This window comes from Hakea prostrata, chromosome 10 (assembly GCF_041222555.1).
Source record: "Hakea prostrata isolate BN-2017 chromosome 10, UWA_Hpros_2, whole genome shotgun sequence".
Classification (NCBI taxonomy): Eukaryota; Viridiplantae; Streptophyta; class Magnoliopsida; order Proteales; family Proteaceae; genus Hakea; species Hakea prostrata.
In genome coordinates, this window is record NC_142609.1 from 1,014,076 (window position 1) to 1,038,155 (window position 24,080).

At 38.8% G+C, this 24,080-nt stretch overlaps 3 protein-coding genes and 1 pseudogene across 5 annotated transcripts; 2 read left to right on the plus strand and 2 right to left on the minus strand.

Moving 5' to 3' along the window:
- HEXO2 (beta-hexosaminidase 2) lies at positions 1 to 3,903 on the minus strand. Its single transcript, XM_089137530.1, has 2 exons — positions 3,090 to 3,903; positions 1 to 1,138 (listed from the first exon to the last, which is right to left on the minus strand). Exons 1-2 carry the CDS (start codon positions 3,889 to 3,891, stop codon positions 171 to 173), a joined length of 1,770 nt encoding a protein of 589 aa, XP_088993656.1. The 5' UTR covers positions 3,892 to 3,903; the 3' UTR covers positions 1 to 170.
- A 1,522-nt stretch (positions 3,904 to 5,425) lies between these two features.
- LOC149001322 (alpha/beta-Hydrolases superfamily protein) lies at positions 5,426 to 13,570 on the plus strand. Of its 2 annotated transcripts, none has more exons than XM_089137765.1 (8): positions 5,426 to 5,786; positions 6,150 to 6,251; positions 8,491 to 8,702; positions 11,319 to 11,463; positions 11,551 to 11,623; positions 12,816 to 12,962; positions 13,096 to 13,221; positions 13,343 to 13,570. In XM_089137765.1, the coding sequence occupies exons 1-8, from the start codon at positions 5,506 to 5,508 to the stop codon at positions 13,433 to 13,435; spliced, it is 1,179 nt and encodes a 392-aa protein (XP_088993891.1). In that variant the 5' UTR covers positions 5,426 to 5,505; the 3' UTR covers positions 13,436 to 13,570. The 2 variants fall into 2 exon arrangements, with proteins under 2 accessions (XP_088993891.1, XP_088993892.1); XM_089137766.1 differs by having other exon boundaries at positions 6,150 to 6,242.
- A 1,458-nt stretch (positions 13,571 to 15,028) lies between these two features.
- Positions 15,029 to 17,364, plus strand: LOC149001323 (hypothetical protein At1g04090-like; annotated as a pseudogene). The gene is made up of 2 exons (XR_016170387.1): positions 15,029 to 15,497; positions 15,615 to 17,364. The product of XR_016170387.1 is annotated as a hypothetical protein At1g04090-like (transcript).
- A 366-nt stretch (positions 17,365 to 17,730) lies between these two features.
- Positions 17,731 to 23,486, minus strand: LOC149001324 (protein ANTAGONIST OF LIKE HETEROCHROMATIN PROTEIN 1-like). The gene is given in 5 exon segments (XM_089138110.1): positions 17,731 to 18,521; positions 18,524 to 19,192; positions 21,700 to 21,886; positions 23,225 to 23,291; positions 23,397 to 23,486. Coding segments are annotated over 3 exon segments (1,209 nt in total). The 5' UTR covers positions 21,848 to 21,886; positions 23,225 to 23,291; positions 23,397 to 23,486; the 3' UTR covers positions 17,731 to 18,129.
- Positions 23,487 to 24,080: the final 594 nt, after the last annotated feature.

Here is a 24,080-nt window from a genome sequence, read left to right on the forward strand (position 1 = left end):
ATGAAAAAGTATATACAAGTTTAATTTTGTATTTCGTACCTTTAACGTTTTTTCCACTCAATTCTAATTCAGGTTTGCTTCTCAACGTTTAACCAATTCATTATTCCATCAAAAATAATTGAAAAAAAAAAAGTGGGGTGTGAGTGTCTAATTGGATGTGCAATCTAGAATCATTGATCAAGATTACACATTCCCGGACGAGTAAGACACCACAAGGGCTGCAATGGTTCAGCCCCAATTCCCCTATAAACCATTCGATAACGCCACTCATTCAATCTATTAATTGCCTCTGCATACCTCTTCTTCCCTGTCGCATCTCTATTACCAGACCACATTGTTTCAGCCAAAGCTGAACTTCTAGGCCATATCCTTGCATCCAACACTGTAGAATCAGCTTGCTCTGACCAAAGTGCAACCTCTCCTCCTAAAACCAGCTTTGCTTGTACTTCATTCAATCCATAAGTTATATCATAATCATACACCCTTTGCCAAGTCTTAAATGGATCACACCATGAACCACCATTCCCACCAGCATAGTTAAAAGGCTGTCCTGGAGGGTCTGCAACTTGAACATCATACCTACTGTCATTCCCCAACCACCCACCATGGCCACAGTCCAAATAGTAGAAATCCGCCGATGACACGATGACCCGGTACCCGGCGGAGACAAGACGGTGGGTATTGTTTGGGCCATTGTTCCATGTCTGCAGAATAACTTTCTCAGGAGGAAGAACTGTAGAACTAACATTTACAGTAGCATCTAACAAGATATCTTCCCAATAGACCACTGTGCGGTTAAGAGAAGAAATGTAGGGGAGGGTTGAGTTTATGAAGTTTTCTAGGAGTTGGTTTAGATTTCCACCTTGGGATAAGTAGTTTTGGATAGTTGGATCAGCTTTCCAACACCCAGGGACGATTTCATCTGCTCCTCCATGATAGAAAGGCTCAGGAAACAAATTTGTAGTGTCATGGATAACATTCTTGAGGACTTGGTAGGTCATGGGGTTTAAAGGGTTAAGTTGGCCAGTTCCTGGTTCAGATGCAAGTCGATCGGCATACGCAGTGCCTGGTGGCTGCCAGAACATGTTTGCACAAGTTACAATCTCTGGATAAGCTTCAGCCCATGATCCAGCGTGCCCTGCATTCCACATATATAAAGCCATTAATAGAGAGTGAGAGATGGAATTCTTCTGTAAGGTACACATGATGTTTGAAGAAAAGGGTGTCAGTGTAGATCTCACAGTTCATCATCTGAGAGGAGACAACAGGATGGAATCCCCACTCCAGTGTCCCAATAGCGTTTTTTTTGGGGAAAATATGAGGAGCAAGTACGGGGCCAGCTTGGTTCCGGACGTGTCTTCATGCAACTGTGTGTCTGTACTTTTCTTTCTGTGAGGAATGAAGTACTGTCCCAAAAAAAAGAGAGTAGGGGCGGAGTCAGGATTCAGTATTGGGAGAGGAGATGGGGTGCGGGTTTGAAGGCAGAATGACCTTTTCATCCATTATTTTTACCATAAAAATTTTCTCCAAAACGGGAGGGAACAAGTGCTGTTTTCTCACATTGGATAAGAGGACCATGGCTTAAAAAAAGGGAGCTCCACCATGTGTGAGAGGACGTATAAAGGAATCTCTACACTACTCTAAGTAGGCATTTTTCTCTTCCCCCTCCCCTTTCCCAATATTGTAACACATTTAATCTAAAATAGTGATTGAAAATTCCTCGTGATTATGATTACACAACCATAATGTTATGGTGAAGACTAAATTTGATGATATAAAATGTTTTAAGACCCGTCTTGGGCCAGTAGCCATTTTTCAAGTTCTTTGAAATGACCGGTTGTAGGCCCTAAGCTCTTTTGGAGGTCCCATATTACCGTTTTGGGTATTTTGGTCATATTTTTTTTAGTACGGTTTTTTTACTGTACTTAATTATAAAAAATCGTAATTATTTATAATCTCTTAATAGGGTTGAGAATGATAGGAAATTTCTATGTGGGTTGTATTTGATCTTTTTTTTTTGGATATGAGGTTCTTGGAGCGGTGGTACCACCATCCATCCTCGGAGCTTTTATATACTAATGCGGCCGTTGCTAACCCGAGACCTCCCCTAGGGAAGTTGGGTCTTTAACCGCTTTAACATACCACCTTTGGCAGTATTTGATCTTCTTTTTCTTCATGGCAAAACATCATATTTGCTAGAGCATAGATGTAACTTTCAGGTAAAGTAAGTTTATATCTTCGCATTGCTTTTCTAATACATACAAAATCTAAAAGTCAACTATAGTGTTCTTTTTTTTCTCTTTAGGCCACGGGTCAAACTACATTGTGACAATTGAAAAAGCAACTCAGCAAAATTTAGACCAAAATAACTAAACACCAATCTAATTTCACCGGGCTAGTGGTGTCGACAGCCATTGACATGCCGAAATTTGGGGACATTTGGAACCTTGCCAAGAGCACGCCTCTTCCACTCTTGTTGGCCCTACTCATTTATCAATGCGATTTTTTTTTGCCAACATTTATCAATGACATAAGGCATGTTTGGTTACATGAGTCTGGAGATTTCAAATATCTAGAGATTTCAAATCTATTAATTTCAAATCTATGGAGTTATAATTTATAAAGTTAGATGTTTGGTTGTGGAATGAAAAACTCAGTGATTCATCCTAAAAAACTATTTGATCGAGCGTGATTTTTGTGAATGCTGCAAATGTGTGGCTTTTTTGAAACCTTGCCAGAGCACCCTCTTCCATAAATCTATGATTCATGTTTTCAGTGTAAAAATGTGAATCTCTAGATTTGCCAACATTTATCAATGACATAAGAGGCTAACTAAACCATCTGGTCCCACCTTGTTTTGTAAATCCATAGATTTCAAATCCTCTGGATTCATGTAACTAAACAGTTTACCCTAAGTTTTTATTTGGTTAACAAAACCATCTCAAGAAGTCCCACAGACCCCACTACCCGAGATACTTGGAAAGTTGGAATAGCCATTTATTAGATCTTCATTTTCTTATTTTTTTTTCCGGTAAACACTAATCTATGATTAGCGCGCAAGATAAACCAACTAAAAGAACGAGGCTAACCTGGTGCGTCGATCTCTGGCAGAACCCTAACACCATGCTCCAAACCAAATTCAACGATCATCTTCACATCCTCCGGCGAGTACTGCATTCCTGGACCATACGACCCTTTAGCGGCGAGCTCCGGCTCCGAAGGCAGCACTAATGGAAAAGATTGAGAGTCAGTGATGTGCCAATGGAAGACATTGAGCTTATTGTAGCTCATCGCTTGAATCGTCCTCTTTATATCCGCCACTCCATAGTAATTCCTCGCCGTATCAAGCAAAACCCCTCTATGTCCGAACAGCGGCGCGTCCCAGATGTTCAAACCCGCCGCTACTTGCGGCGGATTTCCCCATACCAGTTGCGAGAACGTCTCCAATCCTTTCATGGCACCCCACACAGTTTCCGCCGTCAAATTTGCCGAAGAACCTACCGTCGGGATGGTGAGGGTGTAGGACTCATCAACGCCGTGTTGCAGCTGCGCCGATGGATCGGTGACGGATAGGGTGAGGAATTGCAGAGGAGGAATGCTGGTGGTGAGATTGACGGATGGGCTCGAGATGGGATAGTAGTGTTCGGTGAGGATGAGACTCAGGTAGCGAGCCACCGCCGGAGATAGGTATGGGTGGTTGTTCAGGGGCGGAGGCACTATTATTGTGAAGGTCGGAGAGAGCATGGTTGCTTGCGGCTGGGGCCATGAAATGTTGCGGGGCATTGGCCATAGGTTGATTTGGGATTCAACACTGGGCATTTCAATGATGATGCATAGAAATGCCCAGAAGAAGAAAAAGAAGACGGAGGAAGAGGAGCTTATGGGAGTCATCGCGTTGGCCTCTTTCAGGGCCAAGTGATAACTGGGAAGTGATATTAGTACCCTTGATATTTATAGATCTTCTTAGAGAAGACATTTTAGGCATGGATTAGCACACCAATGGACAAGGCGGAACCCATGCCATTTAAGAGAAGGATAATGAAAATTTGTTTCCAATGGGTGGGAAAAATAAAAAATGATTGTTTACCAATTAGATCTGAGAATAATAATTACTATTGCTTATATTATAACTTAATTATTAGAAGGAGTCTACTCATTATAAAATTATTAGAGTAAATTACATTGACACCCTAAAATAGAAAACTTAAAGCACTGACACCCTACTTTATGTTTAAAAAACATAAAGAACTTAGAATTAGATTTTCATTGGATATATTTGTCCAATTTATCGTAGAAATAGTTTATTATATGGAATTGAAAGAAAATAAACAGAAATTTAACTGTTTTTAGTGATAAATTGAGCAAATATATCCAATGAAATTTCAATTTTAGGGTCTGTATATATTTTTTTATAACATAAAGTGGAGTTTTAGTGCTTTTAAGGCTTCCATTTTGGGATGCCAATGTAATTTGTTCAAATTATTATTGTCTCTCTCATTTCTAATACTATTAAGAGATAGTTATACTTGAATGTTTAATGTCTATTTTATTTTATTTTTAAATATAAGAAGTCAAAACACTATCACCAAAACAGCAAAACTCAAGTTGATGTATGACGTTATCTGCTTAATCAACCATCCAAAATGAGAAGATTAAACTAGAAGACACAGAGAAAAAGAAAAGAAAAAATGTAATGTAAAGAGATTTTTCGACAAGGGTGTAGAGGTTTCCAACAGAAGGGGCAATTTCTCGTGAAGTTTTAAATGGGATAATTAGGTTATTTTACTTTACTAAGGGCAATATGATCATTTGCCACGTTACATAAGGGCCTATTTGATTACATGAGTCTGGAGATTTCAAATTTATAGAGTCTTAATTTATAAAATTAATTGTTTGGTTAAACGAATATGTTGAACGAAATCTGTTAATTTATTTGTGATTTTTGTGAATGCGCAAAAATTATGCGTTTTTATAGTAGAGATGAAATCGCTGGATTTCACCCTATTCTCATAAATCTATATATTCACGTTTTTAACATAAAAAGATGAACTCTCAGATTTCATGAATCTAGGATTTTCACAACCAAACAGGTATAAATCTTGCATTCATAAATCTATAGATTTGAAATCATGTAATGAACTTTCTTATATTAAAAAAAAAATTTCTGCTCATTTTTTCTATTCCACGAACCAAACAAATTATGTTTTGAGATTTCACTAAAAAGTAATGTACTTTTTTTACCTCATGTTTTTTTCCTACGCCATTTTATTCCGTTGAACAAACACATCCTAATTCTATCCCATCTTTGATGAAGTTGAAGCCAAAACACACTTCGTGAAATAGATTCTCAATCGGTGGCAAGTCTGCCACGTATATCGCTATATGCAAAAGCATAGAAATCAACTTCTTAGTGCTCAACTGCTCATAACGGCCCCAACTTTTAACCGTTAAAAATCTTGAAAGACCTCTCTCTTGTGCCAATCCCTCTACTTGGGGTACCCAGTGATGGCAGCTACAAGCTCTTCATTCAGCTTGTCAAAATTCATTTCTCCAGTTCCCAGTTCACGAGGAGCAACGAAGATTGCTCTATGTAATCCTCTGAGAAAACTTGATTTCCCCCAAATCCGGGTTTCTGTCCGCATTTCTTCATCTTCTCGATTAAATTCAAATGGCTATCGTTTGTCCTCTTGTTTGAGTACTTCTTTGGCTGACCCATCAGCTGAAGATAAGAGTCCCCCTGATGCGGCTTCACTGACTAGGAGCCCCCAACATGAAGTTCTGAGCAGGTAATCCTTCTGATTTTGAAATTGAGAAAACAAATATTGAAGGAGTTAAAAGTTTTTGTAGGTGATTTTTATTATTTTCTGCATCTATGCTGATGCTATGGTGAAGTGCAGTAATCAATCAAACATACTTCTCGGAACTTGAAAATTAGTTGAAGCACTGGAGCTAATCACTGCTTGAGTATCCATTTTAAGCTATCTGATTGTTACTTTCTTTTTCGTAGTGGTGTGGGTTTAATGCTAGTTCATTTTGGCGATCAGGTCTCATAGTGTGTCATTTCAACACTAGTTGTCAAGATTCTTTTGGGGGTTGAAATTACTATTTTGATTCTTCCTAAACTCTATTTCTTGTCAATGCTACTGCAGCACATGGAACTGGCGTGGATACTCTATTCGGTACCAATATTCGGGGAACAGTGGCCCTGCATTAGTTTTAATTCACGGGTTTGGGGCAAACAGGTTTACCTTGTACACGTTTTTCTCCAATTACCTGGCATCTAATTCTCATGGGTATTAAATTGACATATTGCTCGCTATGTCTCCATTCATGGATATATTTCTTCTGTTGGCATGATAATTATATTGATGATCACAGTTTCCTAAACTGCTACTTGATGATATGTTTCTTATGGCCTTATTGTTTTTGCTGGTTCATTATGTCTTCCAATATTATTTGTTTCCGTTACATTCTCTCTGTGACTATAATAATTCAGTAACTTCCCTTGGAAGATTCAATATTAGATAAAATATTTGTTTGTTTCATTGCTGGATATCAACTCAGGAGGTTGAGTTTCATAATCACTTGGTCCAGATGTTACTTCGATGCATATTTGGGAATGGTGATGTTGGGCTAGCAACTTCTTATGTCTAGGAACTGTTTCTGATGAGATTTCATTAAATGACTTCTTATAAGATTCTTCTTAAATCTAAAGGAGAATTTGAATATTTTTTTTCTTTCTTTCTTGTGGCTTCTTCACTAATTGATGAATAGGTGAATAGAACTGACTAAGTGAGGATAGAAAAAGGAAAACGTGGATGAGTAGGTCAATGGAACTGACCAAGTGAGATTAGAAAAAGGAAACTGTGGAAGAATGAAATTCCTTAGTGAAGCTGTATGGATTCCAGATATTTCTGTACTGTATGATTGCCATGAGTACAAACTGACATTCTGTAAATTTAGTACAAACATTTGTTTTGTAAGTGAACTCTTATTTAGTATTTACAGTGGCACTCTTTACCATTTCAAACAGACATTCTGTAAACTTAGAGACCTACATTTTTCAGATTCTGTGTGTTTGCTTGTTAGGAGTGACTCATGGCCTGGGAAAAGTGAATTTTCTCCACCCTATATAAAGGAATGTGAAAGTTGATTTTTTGAGAATGCACCAGTAGGAACCTCAAGGTATTAATTGGAAAAAACTTAAACTGCAGGAACAAAGTGGACACTTTGAGCTATAGCAGGTCCAAACTTATGTGTGTTGCCTTGAGAATGCATTGACATAGGATATTGTTTAAGCATGTTATTTTTTTGGGGTAAAAGTCTAAGCATATTATGGAGACTTAAAAAGCGTATGACTTGAGTAAAAGTTTTTATTTGAGAATGTAAGTGTTAGCCCTGGTATGGCTACTCTTTTGAAGTCTTAAACTTATTTGTGTTGCCTTGAGAATGCATTGACATAGGATATTGTTTAAGCATGTTATTTTTTTGGGGTAAAACTCTAAGCATATTATGGAGACTTAAAAAGCGTATGACTTGGGTAAAAGTTTTTATTTGAGAATGTAAGTGTTAGCCCTGGTATGGCTACTCTTTTGAAGTCTCTAGGAGACATATCCTAATGAGTGAAGCATATCTTAAATTGTTGTAGCAGTAAATTCTCCAATATGTATACAAACACACACATATTTGGAATTTAGCTTAGAGCAAATATGTGGCAGAGTTCTGGCAATGATTTGGTTTCATAATATAGATTTAGTTGTAAAATAAATATGGGAATGCATAAACTATGTAGACTTTCACGTTTAATGTCATTTTATCCATATATTTGTGTGTATGTGTTTAATTTTTTCACTCTTTAAATGATAGTCCTCACATATTTCATTCCTTAAATTTTTGAGAAAGGAATTATGTAATAATAATTATTGCCTTATCAGAGTAGTAGTTACTGTTTTATTTCTGGTGAAAAAGAACAGGATTATAATCTGTTGTACCAGCATTTTAAAAAACCCATGGATTTGTGCATAATAACAATATGCTGCATGAGAAAACAGTTGTTTTGTATATGAATGATTCTACAAAGAAAAGGAAGGATGCCAGGGTTGTTTTGATGCATCACTTAGATTGTAATAGAATTAGAACACTTTACAGAATAGAAGCTAGATGCATTTCAATTTCTAAAATAGTAATTGGACAATTGTTTTAAATGGACTTGGACATGGGGTGCCTGAATCTGAAGTGTGTCAAAGTGGCACTGACATCACTTCTGGAGAAAATTTAAATCATAGCCATCCAAATGTATATATTATGCCATTTATTACTTGCAAGGTTGGTTTTTTAAATCATTATGTACACATCTTGATGGTGAAGGATTGTTTCAAGGACGTACTTAGTTGACCTTTTACTTTGTTTTTGACTTCTGTTCAGTTTTTAGTTTTCCTATTGGCTCATCTAAACTGACTGTTGGGGATTCATTGTTGTCCTTCTGAACAGCGATCATTGGAGGAAAAACATCCCAGTTCTTGCAAAATCTCATAGGGTATATGCAATTGATCTTATTGGCTATGGTTATTCTGACAAACCAAATCCTCGTGAATTTGGGGTTAACTCCTTTTACACATTCGAGACATGGGCCAATCAGCTAAATGAATTTTGCATTGATGTGGTTAAAGACAATGCATTTTTCATATGTAATTCAATTGGAGGTGAGAGTCTTAAATTTATTTGAGCATTTTGGCATGGACTATGGATCCTTCTAAAATTACTTCTTTCCTACATCACTTTAAGAGAGAAAGTTCTTGTATTGTTGAAGCTCCTTTTGTTTTTTCCCATTTCACAGAATTTTGAGCTTCCCTTACTACATGGATAAGGACCTCATTTCTAGATTCTAGTGTGTCATTATACTGAAATTGTGTCATTTTGCGGGACAAAGAAAATATTAAGAAGTATGACAAAGAAATATTTTACTTCATTTTATATTTGAACTTTAGGATCCTGAAGAAATTTATGTACTTAATGTCTGGACCAACAAAATTAGCAAAAGGATCCAACAGCAATAAATTTACAGATTGTAAAAACATCTGAAAACGGTCTCTGGAGAGACTGAGACTTTGACAAAGCAATTCAAGATTTTGCAGTCAATCAATTATCCAATCTCATCATTTTACAATGTGAGGGATGATGCTCACATTTCCCTTATTCCTCTAGTCACCAACTGAGCTCATTAGACCTAGAAGGTGGAAGGAAAATTGAATGTTGCACAGACAAGTGATTGACCATGAGACAACTTAGGACAACAGTGCCATATGGCCCATATCTTATATGCCTCAATTCTCCACCTGGTATATGAGGAATACTGGAGATCATTTGAAAAGCAAATATTGAGACATATGGTTGGCTAAAATTTGAGAGAATTGGTTTTTAGTTTTTAGTTTTTGCTATACCCACTCCTGGGAGGCATCCGAAACTCTCCTGTTGTAGTTGTTGCTGGAAGTTGATCATTTGCCCTCAAAATTTTATTGCATTTCTGCTTAATCGAATTAGCAACTGAAGCAAGCCAGGTCTGAATAATGCCTGATAGGTATGAGTTGAGAGAGTGCAACCAGGAGAATTGTAGGGAATCATGAATTCCATCAATGTTTCCCCCTCCATCTCCTCCTTTATCTTGGCCACTCTTCCACACCTCACTCCCCCCAGTGCTCCTCCTTTACTTTCTTCTTCTTTCCTCTACCTCCATCACCCTGTTCCACCGCTGCACCCTCAGAATTCACTTTTCACCTCCTCTTGCTAGTCCACACAGGATGGCCCTCCTCTCTGCCTGATTCCCCCATCTTTGGTGGATTGACACAAGGTTTCCTTCTGCCCTGCGGGTATACTAGATGGTGGAGCCTCTCCATGGAAGTGCTCCCTTTTGGGGGCATTTCTTAGGCTTCAGACCCCATTCCCATTGTAAAGAACTCCCTGACAAAACAATAAAACCAAAGGCACCCCTGAACTTCTTTCTCCTTGACCATGGCTTCTTCCTATTTAAATTTCAAATGCCACTGACAAAAGAAGGATTCTTGAAGGTGGCCTTGGTTGGTGGGGAAGAGGCCACTGTTTCTTTGACAGTGGCACAAACACCTCCTGCTCAACAAGGAGAATCACACCACAATTCCCCTTTGGGCCACTCTCCCTGGCTACCACTCCATTTCTGGTGCCCCAAAGGATAGTATTGTGGGATCTGCCTCAGGGACTCCTTTCTGATGCCATAACCCTGGGCAAGGACAGGTTAGCCTTTGCCCAAAGTTGTGTGAAAGTCTCTGCAGAGTTTCCCCACCATTCGATTATACTCATCAAGGAGGAAGAGGGCCATTCCTTTACTCAACAAATTCAATTTGATTGGAAGTCTCCACACTGTCTAGTTTGCGAGAAATTTGGCAATCACCCATGTGCGACTGTTACAAATCGGAGAGGAAAAGCTCCTGAAGCCTATCAGGAGAGTGCTTAATCTCCTCTCACGGTTGATGCTGCACCTGAAGTTCCTGAAGCAAATTCCAGAGGAAGATCCTCAATGCGGCCTCGCCGGGAGAACCTGAAGACCTACTGGAGAATGCCCTTTGCTAGAAATTGAAGCTCTGACCTTGCTGGAATTGGCAAGCCATAATCCTTATACCCTTCTGACCCCTGCTGATGCTCCTAATTCCTGATTCTTAGCCTGCCACTGTGGTTGCTGACACTCCCAAGTCTACTACTGAACCCTCTGCCCTAACCTCCCTGGCTGGTGCCATTTTCTCCTTTGTCAACCCTACAGCTGTGTTGCCTGCAGTGTCTGAACTTTCTACTGCCACCGTCAACTCTGTAGATCCCTCATCAACCATTGCAACTCTGTTTGACCTTGGTCCTCAGTCTAGTTATGATGATCCTATTAGTATGAAAAATATTTGTAATATTTGCTTGAGCCTTACCCCTTGTATGACCTGGGGCAGATGATTGAAGATCTAAGATCCATACGAACAACTCTTTGAGACCTGGGGCAGAATGTTGGGCAGTTACAAAATGCTATGTTGTTGATAAGGATCAGTGCCTTACAGTTTCTATTGTTGTCTGGTTTTCCCGTTACCCTCTTTTAACTTCTTCAAGCGTGCTGTGTGTATGGGTGTGTGATCCATCATCTGCCATTGGATCCATGCAGCTGACCTCATTAAGGTGGGATAAGGTTTAGAGGAGTTGTCACCATCTTGCCACAAGTTTTTGATAATTTAGCCTTTTGCCTTCAAACTGTTGTGGAAGATATGAAAAGTTGATTAGGATTTATCCATGATTTTGTGGTCTCTATGCAGGAGTTGTTGGCCTTCAGGCAGCAGTTATAGAGCCTCCAATCTGTAAGGGCATTGTCCTTTTTAATATATCCTTACGTATGCTTCATATAACAAAGCAGCCTTGGTTTGGCAGACCTGTTATCAGATCCTTTCAGAATCTTCTAAGGTGAAACTATCTTAATGGTTTCTTTTTGGTCTGCTAATTGCTGTTCTTTAAGTTAAATAGTAGTAAACGGTCATTATATTTTGGCAGAAATACTGCTCTGGGAAATTTCTTCTACAAAACTGTTGCTACTCCACAAGCAGTGAAAAATATACTCTGCCAGGTACTCTATCAGAGCACAAATGCTTCTCTGCAAGACTGAAAAGTTTGTGGGATAAAAATCTGAAGTGTTGTCAAATTTAAACCACCACTATGGTTTATCATAGTTCATGTATTTATGGGCTACTATCCTAATTATCAAACATGAGAACCAAATGATTTATTATTTGATGCTAAGGAACATGTCCATGCACCAACATGTGTTTGAAAGGTTTCCACTTCCAGTGAGTTCCTTCAAGAAAGCTAAACTCAAAGGAAGCAAACATCTCAGGTGCCCCGGGGGGTGGGGGTGGGGCAGGAAAGGGTTGTATTGGCTCCTCTTATGGCTGCTGGAATTTCCATTTGTGTGGTGCCTCATGGCTTTAATTCTTGAATATAGATTACGGAGGAAACTGGAATTTCAAAGTTGAAATTCTGTTCTGCTCTGCTCTATATAGACAAAGTTATTGTTTGGTGAAAGATTGAATCGTTGCTTCTTATGATGTGGTAACTTACCTGGTTCTGGGGTCATGTGGTGCAGACTTGTCTGGTGTAGCCTCCCTGGTTAGCAGGATTCGTGATGTGCTATATTTTGGCTGTTCAACTGTAGGTTTCTAGTTGGTGATAACATGAAATATCATTAGATAGTTATGTCCTTAGGAACACATAATGTAGGTTTCTACTCATGATATGTATAGTTGTTTGATGAGGATCATGATGCATTTTTCCCTTAAAATTTGTCAACCTAAAAAGGTCCTTGGTAAATTATTCTCAACTTATTTGAAGCCTTTCCTCCAACCCCCTCCTCACCCCCTCCCACAAACCCCAAAAATGAAACCAATAAATAAATATAGAAATAATCGAATGAGATACAATGTATTTATATCAGGAATTGTTTGGTTTGTACTCAAGATGGTTAGGATAGAGAGTACATAAAAAATTGAAAGTCAACTGAAGCTGCAATAGTTACACTAGGATCTGAAATCTCATGAAGATTGTTATTCATTTTCTGTAAGCAGGATAATTGTTATTCATTAAGAAGTTTAGAATGGTCAGTTAGAGAAAAACTCCAGTTTTATATGAAATGGGGAGAAGTCCATTGCACAGGCAACCAAACAAAATTGCTATCTGTGAAAGATATAAAAACAGAAAATGTAGGATTAATTCATTTTACGCTGTATGCATCTTTGCTGACTGGCTTTGATGGATTGTCCCAGTGTTACCATGACACGACTCAGGTGACAGATGAGCTAGTTCAGAAGATTTTATTACCTGGACTTGAGCCTGGAGCTGCAGATGTTTTTCTAGAATTTATTTGCTATTCTGGGGGTCCTCTACCTGAGGAACTATTACCTCAAGTAAAGGTCAGACCATCAGCCCAATCCTGAAAACCAGATTGACTATCCATCTCCTTCATGGATATGCAGATAACATCTTGAATACTCCAGTTCTCTCTTTCTCTTGAATTATTTATTTTTTCTATAAACTTCTATGCAGTGCCCTGTTCTGGTAGCATGGGGGGATAAGGATCCATGGGAACCTATTGAACTTGGACGAGCCTATGGAAATTTCAGCTCAGTAGAGGACTTCATTGTCCTCCCGGATGTTGGACACTGCCCTCAGGTTACTTCTCTCCATATTCATACTGCTGTTTTTCATGATATTTTATTATTTTATAAAAATAATTTCTGCAGTGTTAATTAGCTTCTAATATAACTCAATTCCTCTGTTTCTGATGACTAAGGATGAAGCACCTCATCTTGTAAATCCACTTGTTGAGTCGTTCGTGGCACGCCATACTACAGCCAAAACTTGTGCTTCTCTGGAAACTTCTTAATTTGTTGTCATTCTGTTGATATTCATCACTTCTCATCAATTCATATATACAATGTAAAAGAAAGATTGTACTCATGCATTACAGAAAGATTGAGTACAGATTCTTTGAAAGCTAAAAATCATGGATGTATATAGTACTCACCTGAATTTTCTGTTAACAAAATATTTTGTTTTCTAGTGGTTACAATTTGTGCTTCTAGGTGCCATGTTCTTTATGAGGGAAATTTGTTCTTCCCTAAATGACTTAATTTCCACTGCCTTTGGTGTCACCCCTTCTGTATACAAAATATAAGTCGGAGACAGTGGCTGTTTTGGTTAGATGTATAGTGGAGGTGAGCTTTTGGGCATCCTTCCTCTGTTATACAGAGCCTTAAATTCCAAATCTCCAAATATCAGAAACACCTTCAGTTTTAGTCCTTTTGGAACATCAAAACGTACAGCCTTAATTCAATGTACCAATGCAAGTCTGTTTTGGATTCCGGGTAGTGGTATAGAATTGCTTTAGATGTGAATTTTTCCTCTTCCAGTATCTATTATGTAAATGCTCCTTCCAAGCCAGACTGCAGTTGCAGGATCTTGTAAACTGGGTATGTTGTTTTTATCCTGTTATGTTAAGCCTCAGGTTTGCAGGAGACGAAGTTTCAGCATAAGTATAACCAATGAAGAATGGAAATGATTCTATTTCTAATGATTAGCATTTGAAATCGTGTGAAATGCAGCCAACAGGACTTCAAAGCCCAGAGGGGCCAGTTGATCTTTCTTCCTTGGTGCCTTTGCCAATTGGATTGATTGCTTTTCTTGGGTTCATGGGTCTAAAAGCTTTCCAATAGATCAAACAAGAATACTCATTTGTCAATGGGAGAGAGGCAAAAAGAATCATCAAGCTGGTACAGAATACAGAGTTCTTTCTAGCTGGCTAGTTTGACCCTGCAGATTTGAAATCATAACCAGCGATCTATCAGTTCAATCCAAATCGGATCAAATAAACGCCACAGGCCCACAACCCAACCATCCTGTGAGACGGAAAGAAGCAAACACAAGTAATAATTGTTTCTTTTCCCATCATAAATTAACAATGATGCTCGTGGAAAGCATTGCCGAGGAATAATTATTTCGTTTTCCATCATAAATTAACAATGATGCTCGTGGAAAGCATTGCTGAAAATTCTGAACCGTCAAGCAATGTCCAAAAAACAGAATACAGATCACTCCACAACCCAAAACGCATCTCATCTTTTCTGGATATTATAGCAACGGGATCTCTCTCTCTCATTTTTTACTCTTCTTCCTCAGAGCCGTTTAATATTTTATTGGATTCCTATTACTGTTGGCATTCTAATCCAGTTTTGAATCGACCGTTGGAATAATAAACTAGTCTACAACTAGACCAATCAGCACAGCGTTCTGTAGGAATCCAAGGTTCGAAATTGAATTACTAGGGACCCATTTTGGTAGGGATTAAATTAATTTGTTGGGGACCAAATTATTAATCTGAACTGAAACCAAACCGCGTCGACCAGTTGACAATTCTTACAAGCAACATCATTATCTGCTATGGGTTTTCTTTGAAGGCTTGTGGTGATTAATAGTTCAACGTTTTCCTCATTATGGAATGAACAGCAAAGAATTATTTGATTCCCTTTATAGCGCAGCTTAGTTTGAAAGAGAAGCAGCAGTAGCAGTAGGCTTGAAAGCTTTTCAACTACTTCAATTTCGTGCACGACACACTCGTCTAGCTAACTTTGTAGCTTTCTTTGCTTTTGTATCTTCCGTGCTTTAACTGAATAAAATATGCTTCACAACTATCTCATTGTTTAAATGCCCACTTAGCTCTGTTCTATCTCATAGTTGCTGAATAAAATATGCTTCACAACTTTCTCATTGTTTAAATGCCCACTTAGCTCTGTTTATCTCATAGTTGATCAACTCAGATAAGTATCAATCTGCAACCATGGGAAATTGTCTCACTTTAACTTCTTCTTCTGATCATTTCATGGAGAGAAAGGCTTTAGCTATTACAACAATGTTCAGTCTGCCATCTCCATTGCCAACTTGGCCAGCAGGTAATTTCTTTCTCCTAGAAGAAACCCATAAGAACTATGTTTAGTAATGCGTTAAAATGTTCTCTTTCTCGCTTTTCAGTTTCATTTGAGTGTTGTATTTTGGATTTTGAGTTACAGGTAAAGGATTTGCTAGTGGAATCATCAATCTAGGAGAGCTAGAGGTGTGTCAAGTCTCCTCTTTCACCAAGGTTTGGGCCACCCAAGAGGGAGGACCAGATGATCTCGGAGCTACCTTCTTTGAACCTTCATCCATACCTGCGGGCTTCTTCATGCTTGGCTGCTATAGCCAACCCAATAACAAACCTCTTTTTGGGTGGGTTCTCACCGGAAAGAGCCGAAGCCAATGATGCTTTAAAGATGCCTGTGGATTATACTCTTGTTTGGAGCAGCGAGTCTCTGAAAATTAAGCAAGATGGAAATGGCTATATTTGGTTACCAACCCCTCCAGATGGTTATAAAGCCATTGGTCATGTTGTCACAAGTTCGCCGGAGAAGCCACCCCTCAACAAAATCAGATGCGTCCGTTCAGACCTTACAGATCAATGCGAGGTAGATACATTGATATGGGGAGCAGACAAGGAGAGCAGCTCAAATGGGTTGCAGATTAATGTCTATGGTTTAAGGCCCACTGCTATAGACACCCAATCTCATGCTGTCCACACAGGGACATTTGTAGCTCAAGTTGGAGACGTGGCTTCTTCTTTACCTATAGCTTGCTTGAAGAATAGTGGTTCTGATTACTCAGCCATGCCTAATCTGAAACAGATTGAGGCATTAATGCAAGCATATTCTCCATGGATCTACTTCCACCCTGATGAGCCATATCTTCCTTCTTCAGTGAGTTGGTTCTTCAATAATGGAGCTTTGTTGTACAAGAAAGGTGAAGAATCAAAGCCTGCTTTGATAGACTCAAATGGTTCTAACCTTCCCCAGGGTGGTTCAAATGATGGAGCCTACTGGTTAGATCTTCCTGTAGATGAAGGAGCTAAAGAGAAGGTGATGAAAGGTGACTTACAAAGCAGTCAGGTTTACCTGCATGTAAAGCCAATGTTTGGTGCCACATTCACTGATATAGCTATATGGGTTTTCTACCCATTTAATGGACCTGCAAAGGCTAAGGTACAACTGGTTAACATTTCATTGGGGAAGATAGGGGAGCATGTGGGGGATTGGGAACATGTTACACTCAGGATTAGTAATTTCACTGGAGAGCTTTCAAGAGTCTATTTCTCAGAGCACAGCAAAGGAACATGGTTGGATGCCTCCCAAGTTGAGTATGAAGGTGGTAATAAGGTTGTAGCCTATGCATCTTTACATGGCCATGCATTCTATCCGAAACCTGGGCTAGTCCTTCAAGGGAACACTAAACTTGGAATTGGAATAAGGAATGACACTGCAAGAGGTAAGACTTTCATGGACACAGGAGCAAGGTCTACTATTGTCTCGGCTGATTACTTAGGTACTGTAGTTGAACCACCATGGTTGAACTACACCAGGAAATGGGGTCCAAAGATTAGCTACAACATAGCTGACGAGTTAAACAAGGTGGAGAAATTGCTGCCTGGTAAACTGAAGACTGCATTTAAGAATGTTGTTAACATTCTCCCAGATGAAGTGCTAGGAGAAGAAGGACCCACTGGCCCTAAGATAAAGAATAGTTGGAATGGAGACGAAGCTTGATTTCCAGCTTCATGACACCCCAGTTGTTTTATGTAGTTATTACCAGTCCTTGATAGACTTTGATCTGGATTTGTAGCTATTTTGTTATGGAAGATCGAATGTACTTTCTACCAGAAAAAGAATAAACATATATAGTTTTATCATCCAACAAATAGTCCTTACATGCGATGACAGGGACATCTACGCAGTAATAGCAATTTTCCAAGTTATGCACAGCAAGGCAAAGTTCTGACAAGGCCTTAAACCTCTCTCTCTCTCTATACGATTTCAAAATCCACCCCCCCCCCGGGCCAACCACCACCACCAAAAAAAAAAAAAAAAAAACCAGAGCATAAGCCAAGTAGCCCACAAATCAAAATGTACCAGTCCTCTGTGGAATCCTATCCAAGCTAACTGATCTTCAGTGCTTGAAACAATGGAACACACTAATTCTGCTAACAGATAAAAAGCACGCAGACAATCCTACACTGAAAAGAAAAATCATACAAAAAACAAGAAAGGATTTTCCAGAAATTCGGGTGGAAACAGTGGAAGTCAATTTCTCCATTGAATCCAAGTTCTAAATCCTACACGATTTACTGGTGGCATCGCATTAACCAACAAATATGTTCTGTCGGACACAGCATCATTTTTTTGTGTATGAATGTCAGACACACCATTGTGAATGAAGGGCAGATGGGGCGTCTTAGATGGGAATCATCTAATTATATTATATATAGGAGAAATGGCAGATAAGTTTTCTAACCGTCATTTGCACCAAATTCAGTGATTGGAACTATCAGAATACCAGATCGATAACAGGGCCTCAAAGCCACACACTCCGCTACAAGCCATCCCTCAATTGTCTTCAACAAATGAAGCCTTTTACACTTCCCAAACAGAAAGAATGAAATCCCACATAGGGCATGATCAGCAGAAACAATCTTATTTGCACCACAAGAAACATACTAAATCAGTTTGAGGAGTGTTTCTTTCTGCAACTCTGCAAATGTTTTGTTAGGTTCACTCTCATAATTTTACCCTGTGGGTCAACTTGTTGGCAGCTTTCCTCACCATAGCCAAAGTCATGGTGATCAGACAAAGGCACATCTGCTTGTAGTGTATCCCCACTGTCAACAATTATATTGTGGAGTAAACAGCATACCAAGATAATACTGGGCAGCTTGCACTTGTCAGGTCTCCACATAATCTTGTGAAGGATTCTCCAAGCACCCTTCAACTGTGAGAAAGCCTTGGCTCCTAACAACACCGCTGCCTTATGTTTTTCATTGAAATCGCTCATGGAATTAGTGAGCTCACCATTCCCATATGGAGTAATGAGCCATGAAAGAAGTGGGTAAGAAGGCCCCCTACTATGAATTCTCTGATTTCACCTCCATTAGATAACGTTTTCACTTGTCCATTAAGCCGCTCCTGATTCTCGCAGAGTTTGAAGAACCCAGAACACTTTAAGAGCCGTGAGTATGTCATGCCGCCAGGCCAACCAGTCACAATGTCAAGGAATCTCATCTCTTCATCTACAGTGCCCTGAAGGAACATGCTGTAGTTGTTCGCACAATCAGACCAGTCACTTGAGGTCTCAACAGCTGGTAGGGTCATGATGATGTGGGTAGCATCAATAACCCCACAGCAGTTTGGCAACCCAAAAGCTGATTCAAACTTGGATTTGGTTTCCTCTATTCGATCAGGACTAGGCCATTTGAGATGGTGTTTGGCTCTCTCCTCCATGGCCTCTATGAATCTCCAAGTCACCTGAGATACTGTGGACTGCCCAACCCCAAAGGCCCACCCTACAGATACTTGGGACTCTCCAGAAGCTAATCTTCTCAGGGCAATCCCAACTTGCTTTTCAACACTTAGGAGCCTTCCCTCAATGTTGATAAGACCTGATGGAGGCCTCGACACAAGATCTTGATGGACAAGGGAACATATATAGTCGAATGTCTTCCTTGATACCCTAAAGAAGTATTTGAATGCTTCTCCTTCATCACTGGGAACAGTTGAACCTGCAATTTCTTATAAATGAAAGAAAAGAAATCAAACTTTTTTTGGCTGAAGGCTTGAGCAAATGACAAACAAAACATAATTTGACATGCAGAAGAAAAGGAAACAATAAACATATTGGTGCACCCAGATGTCTCAGAATTTGTTGTTCAGTTGTTTCTCTGTTCATCTCTGGAACATACGCTAGACAATCTTAACGCATGACTTCTAAGAATAAGAATATCAGATTTTAAGGTTGAGTATAAGTTCTCTCCTGAAGATATCTAAAACTCACATGGCAGTACACTCAATGCCATTTTGGTGGTCCTACAGGCATTCATTGGAACTCTAAAGATAAAAATGAATTTATCTGCAAAACTATGGTGATCTATTTCATTTTGCTAACCAATATTGTTTCTTTGACCCAGCCTGAGGACACGAACCCCAACATATATATAGATACCATGTCTTGCATCACAGGATGAGGAAATGACCAAGTACAAATGCAAAATATTTGGGGTGATTTCCCTCAAGATAATTGATTTCCTACCTTGTACACATGACAAATTCTTTCAGGTGGAAGGAAATAAAAACAAATTCCTTTCTCTTTGATCTTTTACATTTCTGCATGATTTTTTAAACAAAAGCTAGACACTAACAGGGAGACTAAAATTGGAAACTGCAAATGAAAGTTACCTCCCCTCTAAGTTTGATGAATAATACCTAGAACCCCTCATAAAGTGCAACGACACTTGCATCCATTTTGCTCTTAGAATCATGATGACAAGGACCCCACCATCAATTTTCCCAGTTAAGTAGTACACTTACTGTTAGTTTTATTTTTTATTTTTTAAACCCAAAATGCTCTAATGTACTCATTTATTAAATGCATCAGTTACTTTAGGGGAGAAATAAGGTAATGTATCTGCTCTTGTTTTTCAGCATCAAGATGAAGAAGATTTGCCTATCCAAGGATGGATTTGCAGGAATCAAGCAATCAAAGAAGTATAATGGGGAAGGAAAGAGGTAGAAGGTGAGGAGCATACTTTTGTCTGTTAAGGGGTATTCTGGTCTTTTAATTGGTATTAAAAGTTAACAGATATTAAAGTCTTTTAACAAGGTCAAGGGTAAATCAACAATTTGTAATACTTGACAGGGAAAATTAATAGTCGGGAGGTTATTGTGAGGTTTTCCAGGTAAGAGGGGGAATAGTGTCATTTGCATATTACAAGGCGTCTTAAGTGTCATTCAGCGAACTAAGAGGGGAGTTAACTGTATTTACCCATTTTTTTTCTGTCACCACTGCATTAACACCATAAACTTATTCCTTGGACTTTCAATTTCTAGAACTTTTGACATGAATAAGCCTTAGGAGTGCGCAACCACGCACAGGAAAGGAAGCAAATGAGCAATATTGGTGGATGTGCTTTTCCCCCAACAGAGTGTAGAGCCAGTGAGCCTTGTGATTACTGGGTTGTGCAGCAGACATCTCAATACTCATTCAGCAAGCCATCGAGATATTTGTGGCACAGACCAGCCACTGGATAACACATTGCGCAATGCCCTCCAAGGAGAGCAGCTGGTTCCCATAATGGTTTTTCCACCAATTGGATACCCATTTTTCAAATCAGTTGAATCATATAATCAATTCTTTGAACTACCAACCATCTGAAATTCAGTAGCCTAGCACATACAGAGCTTTTAGACTTTTAGGGGTTGTATCCTAATGTTTATGTTTGTTACCCTATTTTTAGGTAAGAGACAGTTTTTTTCTGTTTCTATACATTTTCATTGTTTCTCACTGTTTTTGAGTGCTGAAATCATTATGCTTACACAAGGAAAAAAGCATTTCTGCAACATAAAAAATAATAAAAAAAAAAAAAATGAAAGAAACAGGGAATAAACTGAGTTTTTAGCATTTCAAAATAGGAGGTTATGTTTTGACGTCAAAAAGACAACAATGTCCCTCCCCCTTCTCAAGAGAATTTTCTTTTCTTCCTGTGAGAAACACGAATTTGGTGTTTCTTAAAGTGGGCTCAAAATTGTGCAAAAGCACGGGTTCATTTAAAAAAAATGGAAAAAAAAAAAAACCCAGCTCGTATTAATGTTACCATACAACCCCTTATTAACTCACAGCTTGTAACAATGACAAACAATAGCTCTCACGTGGTGTAGTTGACATTAGGCTTTTTCAAGATGTGGCAAAATTCTCCTTGGGGTACTACAAGTCCCATCTGTGCACACTCACATGAGAACTGGGTAGTGGGGTTTAAGGAATATACATATAGATTGCCATCAAACAGATGTTAAATAAAATTACAAATATATGCATATTGCAGAGGAGAGGAGAGCACCATACGAAGGAAAGACATCAAACAGATGTTAAATAAAATTACAAATATATGCATATTGCAGATGAGAGGAGAGCACCATACGAAAAGGAAAGACACTGTACATGAAAAACCATAAACGATATCTAAACTTTTCATTTATCTGGAAGTCACAAATATGAAGAGAACTATGAAGATGAAAAATATACCTGCACTTGAGTTTTTTTGCCAGAAACTCTCCCACCAGTCAGACTCATGAATGGCTTTGGGCTCTAGAGGAACTGCATTTATGCTTTTGCTTTTCTTCAATGTTGATGATTTCTTTTTGGTTTTCTTTGATTTCTTTGGAGGAGCCATCACCAGCGAGAGAATTACACAGTCTGCCGTCTGTTTTCCCTACATATTCACACTTTAAATGAATCCAAATTGCTTCTAACTCAGGTGCTAAAAGGTCAAGGGGTCTAATTGAACACTTCTATTTTCAGTGTCAGAAAGCCTTCCCACCTAAGCAACAGTTTGGCATGGCATATGAGTTGTCCTTTCCTATTTCCTCATCCAAGCCAAGGCTCTATATCATTTTCTTCTCAACTCTAAACAATGACTGTACCAATACATACTGAGGTGGTATATGTGTTAACAAACTCCAACGTGATCTCAATTCAAATATTCAAAACCACAAGAGGCAGGAAGAGTCCTGAAAAACGTTGTAAGGACTACCAACTGATTATCAAATTGCAACACTCCAGATGAATTAATTGCTACCCACATTGGATGTCCATAATAAATCTACAACAGATACCAAATACCAACAGGTCAAAGAACCCTCACTTATGCCTGATCTGTTCAGCAAACTGCAAGGAAAAAAAATTCTAGATTGACTTAAATGAAAGTGTGAAAGATTTTCTTTATCGTTTCCCTTGATGTTCAAAAAATTAATCACATCTTGCCCTAATGCTGGCAAAAGATAAATTGTTCAAAAAAAAAAAAATCATAAGTGGATGAAATGCAAGTAAAATATTGTCAGCCGGTGCCATTTCGTGGTCCTGGGGCTCAGGAGGGGGCAACTGCAAGTGGTCCTACCCTTCACCATTTCACAAGAAGTGGCTACTCTCAGAGCTAAAAACATGTCTTCAAACCCGCAGATCAAGCTTTCACCATCACACCAAGCAAGGGTCCACAAACAGATGAAAATGAAATGGAGTTAAACATGAACATGAGTACCTTCCTTTTACAACCCAGATTTCTAAACCCCCAGAGTATTGGTCTCAAAGATTACAGGGTTCAACCACAGAATTGGTAGGATTTAAGTAACAACAACTCGAACAGTAAGCATGTGCAGGTTAAATATGTTTATTATAGAAAACCGCAAGAATATCCTATACAAAGATATGTAAACTCCATTTCCAGTGAAGACTCTGAAATGTACGCTAGAAACCTTTCTAAGGAGGTTATCATATAAACCTGGCTTCTCACTTCACCATTCCTCTCCACGTAGTCGATATGGAAACACATTAACCAAAAGTGGTTTTGGAACTGAAAGATCGATACTTCAAAAATGATTCAAAGTAATGATCCAGAGCATTGGAGGCCCAAATACCAAATTTTTATCTCATTCTTCTACTGATATTACTTCTAAACATCTCACATACAGCATTTGCAGTATTCATGATAAGAGGGAAAAACAAAAGCGAAAAAAAAGAAGTGAAGCTCACTGGTTGTTAGAATTTGCTTTACCTATAACTCCTTCCATCAACCATCGTACGGTGAAATTCCACCGGTAATTTGCCAGAGCTCTAGCGACCTGATCACATTGCACACATAAAAGATAAAGAAAAGTTAATGCAAAAACACAGGGGAAACGAAAACCTTTTGATGGAACCAAACACCAGAAGGAATCGATATTTACCAATCAATCGAACTCGTCTTCTCTGTCACTGGAGGGCAAAGGCAAGGGTTTTGGAAGATGCTCGAAGCGTTTATGAGTTTTAACTTCAGCAGTTGGAGGACGACGACTCATCCAAAAAAAACGAGTCTTCGATGAGACAGCACTGTGGTGGGTCCCACATCAAGGAATGAACAAGATTCCAATCGATTGGTGATGAATTGGCTGAATTGGCAAAGAACAAAATTCGAATCTCCCTATCTTAAAAGAAATAGTAGAGTGGTTAAAAACCTCACTTCTCAGTAAAAAACGTCATGGGTTTCAACCCTTATTGGCATATGTAATATTCTCATCCCCAAATTTTTTGTATATGAACGCAAGGCTGCAACAAGATTAGGTTGGGCCACGTTTTTGCAATTCTAAGTCCAACCATATATATTATAATTTAAACTCATTTCCGACCATAATTCAGGGCCAATGATTATTGTCCATGACCCTAAGCCTACAGGGCCAACCCAAACCCATTTTTGCCCTAATTCTGTCCTTGACCTTAATAGGCTTTATCTTTGGCCCTGTCCTTAACCCTAATTAGTCATGGTTATCCCTAGCTTTGACCCTAATTGATCATATTCTTGTGGTTGTTCCTAATTCATTGAGATCAAGAATCATGGACAAATTAGGATATAATTAGGACAAAAATCAAGGCCA